This window comes from Olea europaea, unplaced genomic scaffold (genome assembly GCF_002742605.1).
Source record: "Olea europaea var. sylvestris unplaced genomic scaffold, O_europaea_v1 scaffold124, whole genome shotgun sequence".
Lineage (NCBI taxonomy): Eukaryota > Viridiplantae > Streptophyta > Magnoliopsida > Lamiales > Oleaceae > Olea > Olea europaea.
The window spans coordinates 201,961-214,665 of NW_019229835.1; the positions used below are offsets into that span (position 1 = coordinate 201,961).

The 12,705-nt window shown below is 36.6% G+C and overlaps 1 protein-coding gene and 1 pseudogene across 1 annotated transcript; one reads left to right on the forward strand and one right to left on the reverse strand.

Moving 5' to 3' along the window:
- Positions 1-28: 28 nt before the first annotated feature.
- Positions 29-8,999, forward strand: LOC111374363 (E3 ubiquitin-protein ligase RNF170-like). The gene is made up of 5 exons (XM_022997022.1): positions 29-230; positions 775-974; positions 7,584-7,685; positions 8,558-8,609; positions 8,688-8,999. Exons 1-5 carry the CDS (start codon positions 140-142, stop codon positions 8,798-8,800), a joined length of 558 nt encoding a protein of 185 aa, XP_022852790.1. The 5' UTR covers positions 29-139; the 3' UTR covers positions 8,801-8,999.
- A 209-nt stretch (positions 9,000-9,208) lies between these two features.
- LOC111374364 lies at positions 9,209-11,879 on the reverse strand (annotated as a pseudogene).
- Between the last annotated feature and the right edge of the window lie 826 nt (positions 11,880-12,705).

Sequence of the window (12,705 nt, forward strand, 5' to 3'; positions counted from 1 at the left end):
ATAATTTTGTATATTTACAGTGTGACCCGAATCCCAACAAATCTTCTAACCACTCTCCGAAGTCACTTAGGCACTATGAATCAATCGAGAATCAAGGAACAAAAGGTAAAGGAAGATTGCAGTCGAAAGAATCAAAGAAATGGATGGCCCGACGGATTATGATTTCTGCTCGATATGCCAAGCCAATTTTCATATTCCTTGCCAAGCCAATTGCTCTCATTGGTTCTGCGGTCAGTCCATTTTTGCTTTGCGCAGGCACCCTTGATTTTTTGTTTAAATTCCACATAGGGATTCGCTGTTGATTGTTTCTTACTAGTTAAAGTTGCTATTGAATTTCAAGATTGAATTATGTGTGAATGCACATGGAAACTGGAATGAATGATTTTTACTCTTTATCACAGAGAAGAATTCATTATCAATGGTTGTCTCAGGGCGCCCTTTAGTCTTACTTTTGGAATGGAGAAATATTTCTATGCCGGAATCTGGGAGCACTTGATCTTTTAGTTATAGAACACTATAGTTTAAAAGGCATTACACCAGTTATTTCCTGCACACAAAGTTGAAAATAGAATTAATGCTTCATTTGGCTTATTTATAGAATTATTCCATTCAAACCTTGTAGATATCCTTGCGATGTGAGGGATTATTAAGTGCCCTCTATTCAGAAGTCAGGCTCATCTTGACCAGATGACATTGATATGTTTTTTTTTTTTTTTTTTCAGTCTTAACTAGAGTTATCATAATTGGTATATGACTGTAATGTTTCGTTTTTAGGTAATTGTATATTACAAGTTTGGAATTATGGATCTGCTCTTCATCCTTGTAAATGTCCCCTATGTCGACGTGAGATCACCTTGTTGGTTCCTAGTGAGGTTTCATCAAGGCAGCGTCACGATCCTGGAGTTGCTGAGGTTTTACAGAGGACAGAAAGATATAACCATATTTTTGGTGAACGTTCAAATGGTCTTATGCAGGTATATTTCAAGTCCATTGTGTTTTATTTGTCACACTTAAATTTTGAACTGTATCATCCTAAAAAGTTGATGTTGTTTCGTACAAACTTTCATTCCTGTTTATTTGTTCCTTTGACTTCAGTCCCACCTCATTCTAGTTGAGTAATTACTTTCCCAACGAGACTTGTTTCTTTCTTGTCCATTTGAGTAAATGGTGCTTTTACTTTTATTTTGGAATTTTGAGTGCTGTGAGTTCTTTATGGCTGAGATATTTTTAACACTGCATTCAATTTGTTTTTTAATAATTGATGCTTTTGAATACAAAACTTAGTATTGCTAGTTATTAATAGGTTATAGGAAATTCCGATGAAAGATCAATCTGAGATTCAGTTTCGTGAAGGTCCCGGGGGGTGGGGAGGGTGTTAACAAGCCTTTTCAAGCTGAACTTTGATATGGTCAAGGTCTGCTTGGTATAAAATACGAGTCTAAAATAGTTGAAGCTTGGCTGTTTACTCAATGAATTTCTCTGTTTCGTATGAAAGGATGTCGGGGGCAGAAATGTCCATAGAAAAGGTTTTTTTTTTTTTTTTTTTTTTTTTTTTTCTTTTTTCAGGAGAAAGACACATGTGGGGGTCAATTAGGACAATTATTGGTATCATTATAGTTCAGTATATAATATTCCTTGTGAAGATTAGTTTGCATAAACTGAGAGAGTAAAAATCTACTCTTTGTCTCCTCTCCCTTTTATTTATATAGAGAGTCAATCACGTACATATATGGAAACTAAATATACCAAATAATATTCTTGCCTAATACACATTTTTTCTAATTGATTTTCTTCCTTAACACTCCTCCTCAAGCTGGAGTATATATATCATATAAACCTAGCTTGGAACACAGAAATCTCAACCGATTACTGTTCAATGATTTCGTAAACATATCAGCAAGTTGGTCTCCGATTTTCACAAATGGTGTACACATGTCACTACATACTATCTTGTACCGAATAAAGTGACAGTCGACTTCAATATGCTTGGTCCTTTCATGAAAAATTGGATTGGATGCAATATGTAAAGCAGCCTGACTATCACAGAACATCGGTATAGGAGTAGAGGGTGAAAGATTGATTTCTTGAAGAAAGTGCTGCAACCACATCAATTCACTACCAGTATGAGCCATCACCCTATATTCCGCTTCTGCACTTGATCTTGCAACCACAGTCTGTTTCTTACTTTTCCAAGAGACAAGATTACCACCGAGAAAAGTACAGAATCCAGTAGTAGATCGTCTATCTGACGGAGAACCTGCTCAATCTGCATCTGTAAATCCTTCTATTCTGATATTTCCATTTGGTTTATACAACAATCCAAGACCTGGAGCCTTTTTCAAATACCTAATAATACGTATCACAGCTTCCCAATGGGAAACTCGAGAAGTATCCAAAAACTGACTAACAATGCTGACTGCAGAAGAAATATCCGGTCGTATGATAGTAAGATAATTCAACTTTCCAACCAAACGACGATATTTCCCTAGTTCTGCAAATGATTCTCCTTCATCTTTCAAAAGTTTCATATTAGGATCCATAGGGGTATCAACTGGACGAGCTCCAAGAAAACCTATCTCATCTAACAGGTCAAGTACATATTTTCTCTGAGATAAGTTGATGCCTGCCCGAGACCTAGCAACTTCAATACCCAAAAAATATCGAAGCTTGCCTAGATCTTTGGTGTGGAAATGTTTTTGTAGAAACTGTTTCAATCGAGCAATCCCATTTGCATCATCACCAGTTATTACAATATCATCTACATAAACTACAAGGATAACACGATCTACATCAGTTTGTAGATGAAATACTGAATGATCTGTCTGACACCTTTGAAGACCAAATTTTAGAACCATGCCCTCGGTGATTGCTTTAACCCATATAAAGTCTTTTTCAACTTATAAACATAGTTCTGGTACTCCCCCTGAGCAACAAACCCAGGTGGTTGCTCCATATAGACCTCTTCGTGCAAATCACCATGAAGGAAGGCATTTTTGTTCATGTGGCTCATATAGAGTGGAACACTCCGCGACAGCATCGGCCTTGTGCGGGTTTAATTCATTGTCTGGTTGTTAGGGACGCTGCCCCCGCAGTACGGTATAGGGGTATTTTCTGTACGGGCCTTAAAGTCTTATATGGGCCCAGGCTAGGGTTAGTATAAAAGGGTGTTTGGTAGGAATTTTTATGTGAAAATGCATTTTTGAATAGTAAATTGATGGGAAATGTGTGGTTGAAAAATAAGAAAAAGTTTTTGATTTACGTGTAATATTATTTTAATAAAGAATGTGTGGTTGAAAAGAAAAGAGAGAAAAATGCATTTTGATAAAAATGGGTGCCAAACAGGGCTTAAATAATATGTTGTAACCCTATTTTTAACTACTGAATAAAGAAATCTCCGCTTCGCTCTCGTGGACGTAGGCACACCGCCGAACCACGTAAAATTCTTGTGTTGATTTTCGTTTTCATCTCTTTAATATTGCGCATAAAATTCAAGAATCTAACTGGAACAATGGCCAATCAAGGTTAGCAGCAATAGAAATCAAAACTCGAATAGATGAGATCTTAGCAACCGGAGAGAACGTCTCATCATAATCAACACCATAGGTTTGTGTGTAGCCCTTAGCAACCAATTGAGCTTTCAACCGATCAATAGTCCCATCAACTTCAGAACATAAACCCATCTATTACCAACGGGACGAATACCAGGTGGTGAAGGAACAAGGTCCCAAGTCTGATTCTCGTGTAAGGCTGCCATTTCCAATTCTATAGCCTTTTGCCACTCAGGATCAGATAAAGCTTCTTTCACTGTCTTAGGTACAAAAACACCAGAAAGTTGGGATGTGAAACAAGAAAATGAAGGTGACAACAAATCAAGAGTGACATAGTGGCTAATAGGATATTTAGTTACATAAGTACGTTTACCTTTGCAGAGAGCAATGGGCAAGGATTCAGTATCGGAACAGACGACAGAAGTAGGATCTGAAGACGGCAAGGCGCTGGATGGGGCCACGGGTGGTGGTATCTTAGATCGTCTGGTATAAACCTGTAAAGTAGGAGGTGGTTCCTTATGAGAAGATGAGGACCTTGGTATAGTAGACGAAGACGAGACTGGTTCCGGAGAAATGCCAACTGGTAGATATGGAACTGGTAAGCTAACGGGATCCCGAGTAGATTCGGGAGACGTACTATGATCAAGGAAATAAGGTGTAAACTCATCGAAGGTGACGTCTGCACTTTCAAAATAGCATTGCAGAGAAGAATTGTAACAACGATACCCTTTTTGTGTTTGAGAATAACTAAGGAAAACACATCTCATAGAGCGAGAGTCAAGTTTGTCACGGCTAGGACCAAAGGAATGAACATAACAAACACACCCAAAAAAGTGTATCAGGCAAGAATATTATTTGGTATATTTAGTTTCCATATATTTACATGATTGACTCTCTATATAAATAAAAGGGAGAGGAGACGAAGAGTAAATTTTTACTCTCTCAGTTTATGCAAACTAATCTTTATGGTATCAGAGCGATTCCTTTAGGGTTTGGTATTACTTACCACTTCTTCTTCCGAGCAAACCGTCGTGGTTGTCGACACGGCAGGTGGTTGGAGTAGTGGTCGTGTATTAGGTGCAGATTCTTGGCGTCAACGCTCTGTTCGTAGGAGGAGTTTGGGTTGTAGTTCGCCATTGTGGGTTGCAGCAGTTTTCATGGGTTGCGGTAGTTTTTCGACTCCGTTCGAGTCGGGTTCTAAGCTTGCCATTGTGTGCAGTTGTGGGTTGCAGCAGTTTTTCCGGCGTCATTCGGGTCGAATTCTGAATCTTAGTTCCCAACATCTTTGTGTACGGTTTCAGCATTTCGTTCCTTTGTGTGTGTGAGCTACGCGATTGCCGGTGTTCCTAGGTGCAGGCTTGTCGACCCATTTGTGTGAGCGAAGTGCTTTAGGGGTTCCTTGCATGCAATTCAAGCGTCCTTCCTCTATGTGTTGATCGAGGGGTTTCAGCTTATCTTGGGTGGGATTACGACGTCCCGGTGTGTTCGATCAACGGCGGGTTCTCATCTTACAGTGAGTTTCGTTTTGCAAATTTGGGTAGTGTGTTCTTTGGGCCTATTCACTTTAGTAGGCTTGAATATATTTACGTGGGCTAATTTTTGGTGGATTGAACTTAGTGGGCCTCATTTAATATTATTTAGTTGTTCACTCTGATTGTGGGCATATTTGTGATTTTGTGATTGATTGTTATTGTTAATTGGTCTTATTCTCTACGATCCAAAATTACGTCATCCAAGATGGAAATGTTCAATTTGATTGGACCATTGGCACCAGAAAAATTGAATGAAAGAAATTATATTTATTAGACTAAGTGTGTCGAAGTTTTCTTGCGAGGTAAAGATTTATATAACCACTTGATTTTAGACAAGTCGCCTGTCAAATCATCAGAAGGTGACTCTGTAAAGACCAATTCTATTCTCAACGATCAGTGGGATCAAGATGATAACGCAATTATTGGACTTATGATCAGTAGTATTGAGCCTCATATTGGATCTTCATCACTCTACATGTCTACTGCTAAGCAAATTTGGGAGCATCTTAAACATATACACTCTGGAACTGGGAATATTACTCGAATTTATGAGACTTGCAAACAATATTTTGGGCTTGAGAAAGGCTCCTCCAGCCTTGTTGAGTATTATAATAAACTATTGGCTGTGCGTCAGGAAAGAAATATGCATCAACCTCTCTCTCTTGACTTGAAGACTATGGAAAAACAGCGAGGAGACATTGATGTTATTAAATTCCTTCTTGGTCTTCCATCAGAGTTAGAAGCTGTCGGGGCACAGATATTGGGTGGAAAAGAACGTCCAAGTCTCCCAGAGACATTCTCTTGTATTCAGCGCTCTACTCTCTCCGATAATACACCTAGTGGAGATCATCCTGCCTTTGTTGCTAGGGGTGGCTCATTTAGGGGTGGACGCAGCGGTCGAAATGGACGTGGTGTTAGTTCTAGAGGTGGACAAGATATTAGAAGCAGTAGCCGTTTGGGAAATCGTGAACCTCGAAAATGTACTCACTGTGGTCGTATAGGTCACTTCGTTGATTATTGCTGGGACATACATGGCAAACCATCTGGTTCTGCCAATCAGGTCTCGTCTAATGAGGACCATCACCTAATATCTGGATCGGTAACTAACTGTAGCTCAACACAAGGATCTGATCTCTTAATTGTACCACGAGATGAGTATGCTGAGTTTTTAGCTCATAAACAGGCTACTTCCACTTCTATAGCCACACTCGCTCAGTCAAGTATTGCATCTTCTCACTGTCTATTGTCATCCTCTCATTCTGGTGCAACAGAACACGACTGGTTCGTCTACTTCTCTCCTTGATTATCATCCTATTACTCATTCCACATGTGTCACCCTGGCTAACGGTTCCCAAACTAGTGTTGCAGGCTCAGACGATACTTGTCCCAGTCCTAACATTAATCTGTCAACTGTCCTTCATGTTCCTGGATTTCCCTCTAGTTTATTGTCTATTAGTAAATTACCAAATCTCTTCAGTGCTCTGATACCATGAAGATTAGTTTGCATAAACGGAGAGAGTAAAAATCTACTCTTCGTCTCCTCTCCCTTTTATTTATATAGAGAGTCAATCACGTACATATATGGAAACTAAATATACCAAATAATATTATTGCCTAATAATACTGGGTTTAGTTTTTCTATCTATGTTCCAGGATTCCTATATGTTATTCTCGGCACACATGTACAGATGGAATTCTTTTCTCGTACAACAGTAAATGAATTTTCAACATAATTTCTCCAATCGAATGCTTTTCCATATTAAACTATTTCTTTTTATGGCTCCAGTTTCTTGTGAACTCAATTACTGATTTGAAGTTGAAAAGTAGGTTCCATCCAAATTGAACTCAAAGAGTTTTTGATTTATGTGTCCCAGCGCTAATAATGAGAGTAAAAAACAGATTAATCAAGATCCCACTTCTTTTCACAAGGGAATAAATATTTCCTCCTATTTTCTCATTTTTTTATCGTGCTTAGATTTCATATATTTTCATGTATATTATGACTTCAGTTTGGCTTAAATTCTTGATAATTATATAATATAACTCTTATCTTTCATTGTTAATGCTAATCCTTTTCGTTTACTCTCACATCATTGAAGGCTTTTAACTCCAGTTATGTATTCCAAAATCTGATCATGGCTTTTTAATTTCTTGACATGTTCGAGTTTGCATTTGTGCCCATGTATTTCTTTTACTACAGTTATTCTTTTGATCACGAATTATCTTTAGAAAAAAAAAGCAAAGAGCTTAGGAGAGTAGTATCAGTTATGCATTCTATAGAATAGTGTAATGAAAGACACCACTACTGTTATTCTTGTTGCATGATATCTTTTGAAGCATTGTTTGAGACTCTTGAAGACCTGAGAGTATCTTAAAACATGTTTAATGTCCAATCCTTTCTTGGTCTTAATGTTCACATCCTTAAGGGCACCAATTGAATGTCTAAAAATTCTTGGATTTCATTATGATATGATTAATGATGCAATATCTTTCTGGTTGGCAGAGGATGCAAGATCTTCCCTTTCTTTTAAGGAGATTGTTGCAAGATTTGATCAATCCACAAAGATCACTTCCGCTTGTTATGCGGGCACGTGTTTTTCTGGCAGTTAAGTCGTCACTCTCCAATATGCAACTATGACAGCATGTTATCAAACTTTTCGTTTTTTACGGTCATACTTAGTGTGTGTTTGAGCCACATTATTTTTGAAGAATATATTTTCGCATAGTAAATTGATGGAAAATATGTGGTTAAAAAGTAAGGAAAAGTTTTGAATTTGCGTGTAACATTATTTTATTGAGAATGTATGTTTGAAATGATATCAAATCACTGTTTAAGAATGTAGCCCCGTTTAGGAGTGATTTTCACCCCCAAAAAGTTGATTTTTTGACTGTTATTTCATTATTCTAGACATAATTTTTGACTTCTTTTTTTACGGGTGACCCCCACTTTTCTCCTAATGGTCAAAAAATCAATTCTCAGAATCACTACCGGATAGGCCCAGTATTTTTTTCCAAATAATGTGGCTCAAACAGGCTCTTAAATTACATGTAACAGCCATGTTATTTTATTCATCGTCTATTAAGTTAACATGAAAAACTCAGTAGAAACAAGCACAAAGTAAACATGTTTCTAAACTTTAGTATGGTAAACTCTTATATAGAGTTTTGGCAAAAATTAACCTCAAGAACTTCTCTTTGACACAGCTTTATGGCTCATGAAAGTAGGCTTGAATGAGGCCTCTTAATGGTATGCACACGAAACATTCTGGCATAACACCTAAATTTTTACTGCAGGTCATTTTGAAATTTTTTATTAAAATATGCTAAGCGACTTATTTAATCCGATATTAGCGGTTTGTATCTAGGGATACAATTAGATGGATGCTTTTAGAGTTGTTCAATTTTTCCCCCCTTGATGTTCATTAGGGAAGTTTCTACTTTTGAGCGGTTTTTTATTTTTATTTTGCTAATGTGCAGATTATATTGAGTGCTACATATGTCCTCAGTCCCGTGGACATTGTCCCTGAAGGTACTAATGGTTGCAAATTGTCTTCTATTTGCATTCTTATAATGTTTACGTTAGTGCAACTTTCTTTTTTCGTGACAGCGCTGCTAGGTATCATTGGTCTTCTTGATGATTTCATTATTGTGTTGATATGCTTCCTCCATGTTGCTGCCCTTTATCGATCTGTTCTTGTTCTCCGTCATGGAGGGTCTTAAGGTCGACTCGAGTTTTGATTCTACTACCAAAGAAAAGGATTTACATCATATCTTGTGGTTGTAATTATGTTTTTACTCTTTTCTATTGTAGCAGTGGAACAATCATATACATTGAATTGAATTGGATTCTACATTTCGTCACATTCTTCATTGTTCTCCCTTCTTCTTTGGATGGGATATACAGACATTTCAATTGAAATTACACGAACTTTCACACTTTCAGCTGATAGAGGTAGCACACATTGACATGCAATTAATAAAAAACGCTCATGTTATTACTGATAATTATTAAAAAGTTGATAATCATATTTTTTATCTTATGATTTTAGAAACCAATTTACATACCTAATATTAAGAAAGTAGATTATGCAAACAAAAAAGAAACCATCATGGCACAAGAAGAATTGAAAATCACATTTCAATAATTCTTATTCTATTATATTTTCTCCAGAATGGAATGTTACATAAAAAATTTCAACTATTCTCCAAAATATGTTATACTTTTATATAACATATTGAATTAATAAATTAGAGTATCAATGTGGAATCTTAAAGAGTCCAAAGTGGGTCCAATCAATACAATACTACTACACTTTTACTATTAATGTATATGGTCCAATATAATCTTTTAGTGCTAAAGTATATAAAAAGGAAAACTGATTCAGAGTTCAGTATGGATGAAATATTCTTCTTCTTCCTCTGGTTTATTAATGTTGTCCTTATCAGAGGAAGAAAGGCATTCGGCTGAAGGTTGAACGTATCCATAACCAAAGCCAGCAGCAGAATTGCAGTAGGTTTCCACGGTGCCATCCTTTCTTTGTAAGTTGATGTTATTGAGCACTATGTGGGTACAGGGGACTGTGTCACTGCAAGCAAATTTCATGGCTTTTTGGCTTCTTGAAGTTCCACTGATGTTACGGTACATGATTTGGCTTATTGCCACTGCTGAAGTCTATTAAAAATGAAAAGAAAAGCTCATTTATGATACTTGATGGAGAAAACAAATTTGTCATTCACCAAAATATGCACCTGATTTTGGCAGGCTGATGGTGAATCGCAGTAAAATTGGTCGATGATAATTGGATTTGAAACATCTTGCATCATCACATTTTGGTAGCGTACTGCACGCACATAACCAGATCCTCCCTACAAAACCCAGACTTTCCTTCAGTTCTCAAATGAACAAGGATAAGGATGTGCGTACAAATTATGGATGATTCTGGAGACAAGAAAATTACCTGCCAAGTCTTGATCCTAAGGCCATTGGTTGAAGCTCGAAGGAATGCATTATCCAGAACTATATTTTCAACTATACCGATGGAGTTGTCCTTCCCAAGACTACCTATGCTGGTGTATCATAATCATGAAAGATACTTTGCAAGTAAGTACAACAGGATAGAATACATATCGAGCCGAATCTTAAACATGCGGTATTCATGACTGTTATTAAGAATTATACCTAATTATGCAAAATATGCATAAATATTGTACCTAATTCCATGACCAGGTCCACAGTAGATGGTCTTCATCTTGATATTTGAGCTGGCGTTGACAATTGAAATACAATCGTCTCCTGAACACCACCATGTGTTAAAGGAGGTGATAACGTAGCATATTGATTCATTAAATTTGAAAATGTCCAATATTGGTTGTAATTATGTTTTTACTCTTTTCTATTGTAGCAGTGGAACAATCATATACATTGAATTGAATTGGATTCTACATTTCGTCACATTCTTCATTGTTCTCCCTTCTTCTTTGGATGGGATATACAGACATTTCAATTGAAATTACACGAACTTTCACACTTTCAGCTGATAGAGGTAGCACACATTGACATGCAATTAATAAAAAACGCTCATGTTATTACTGATAATTATTAAAAAGTTGATAATCATATTTTTTATCTTATGATTTTAGTTGGATCGTGAAATGACAAAGTGCATCTGTTGGCTGTTTTGAATTGTAAGGCCTTTCACACTTATGGCAGAACTTGAATCTATTGTCAATGCCTGCAATTTTATCACATTTTCATTTCTATATGTTGTTAATTTTTTAATGTAGCAGGATATGGTTCACGGTGCTTGCATGATAGATCTACTTAGTAGGGATAAGAACCTTACAGTTGGTGCTCCTTTGCATGGCTGGAAAAAATAAAAAGTAACAACACGAGTAAACAGTAAGAATATGGTCATAAAATTAGTTCTTGTTTGTTAAAAACCAGACAAAGTAAATGAATATTACATTGGACTTGTTCTTTTTGCAAGATGCTGCCCACCATTTACCGCCTGAGCCATCAATAACTCCACCTCCTTGGAAAAGAACCTTGGTTAAATTAGAAAAATCAAGCCAATTCCTTGAATTTTTGGGGTCCCAATTCTTTGGTTCGTCTGGTGCTACAATCGTTCCTTCAATCTGCATTCTCGATTAATGTATTAGTAAAACACAAAACCAATGCTTAATCCATTAAAGAGATATAGGTACCTGGATTACTAACTTGTCAGCACAAGGCCCTGTAAATCTTGTAGCATTGACTAGATAACGGCGTCCTTCAGGAACTAGTAACACAGATTTTGGCGTAGAACAAGCTTGTTTCCATGCATTTACAAATGCCTGAAGATAGCAACACAAATGTAGAAACAATGTAAATTTTAAGAAATAGGAAAAAAGGGAGACTTAAATGGTTGTATTCACCTGAGTATCATCGGATGTTCCATCTCCAGCTGCACCAAATGCATCCACATTCACAAGAATCTTGCTTGCGCGATCAGATTCCCATGATGGCAACTCCAAGAACTCGAATTCCTCTTCCCCATTTCCTTCAACATCCAAATTCTCAAGCTCCCCGAGACCCTCGAACTCTGGAGAAAATTTTGGTTCTGCATTTCTACAAGGCACCAAAAGCAAAACTATTAAGGCAAGAAATAGAATCTTGTCCATGATATTTAGGTAGGTTTTGTATTTGTTATGGTAGATTGCTTTGATTTACATAAATGAAGTGAACCCTATTGGGGTATTAATTTATAAGTATGATTCAAATGGAGGGATCTGAGTGGGTACATGGCTTGGCTTGGAAGGTGGACATGGAAGTGTTACATATGCCTACACTTGAAGTGTAAGATTATATAATTTTGGATGATTTTGCTTTACTCTTGAGAATAGTGGCCCAATGCATTGACATCCATAGTCAAACTGACTAATTTTCTTTTGTGTATTATTTTTCAGGTACCTATTCTATTACAGTTGCAGTAGCTTTTTGCAGGTTGCCAGATAATGTGGTCCAGCAGATAGAATATTCATAGATATGAATCTTGGCTGCAACTTATAATTTGGAACATTCAATTGAAGAAACCAGATAGTATAATATCTAATCTCTGTTTACCGTCACTTGTTTTTCAAACTTTGTTTTGACATATTTTTGTCTCCAATTTTTCATTAATAAATGTTTAGGTCAAAACCGTAATCAACGACAAAATGTACTAGTTAATTAATGAAAAATTGATGATAAAAATGCAACAGAAAAAGGTAGAGATATAAATATGATAACAAGCAAACAATGTAAACATTTCGTCCGTGTTTGATACAAATTTTTTTGAAACTTAATTTTTTCCCTAAACTGATTTCAAATGATTGTTTCTCCCAGCAAAATAATTTCTATGTGAACCCCTAACATTTTCATACCTTTTAACTATCCAATTTCAACAAAATATATTATCAAAAAGACTACATTAAACAGGCCTTTATAATTAATTAAAAGTAGTCCAAGAAGATGAAAATGTAGTATGAATATAATTATAGAACCCTAACTTTTTCCCCCTAATTTTTCAGGCGGGATATCAATATCATGAGTTGGGCTCTGCAAGTATGGGCTGCCCAAAAAAGCAGCCACTGTCCATATTTGGCCG

Bases quoted from the DNA above. Each gene is read 5' to 3' on its own strand.
- LOC111374363 (XM_022997022.1), top strand. From the start codon at position 140: ATGGATGGCCCGACGGATTATGATTTCTGCTCGATATGCCAAGCCAAT. The intron at 231-774 runs GTCAGTCCATTT...TTTCGTTTTTAG, and splicing joins TTGCTCTCATTGGTTCTGCG to GTAATTGTATATTACAAGTT. The intron at 7,686-8,557 runs GTTAAGTCGTCA...GCTAATGTGCAG, and splicing joins GGGCACGTGTTTTTCTGGCA to ATTATATTGAGTGCTACATA.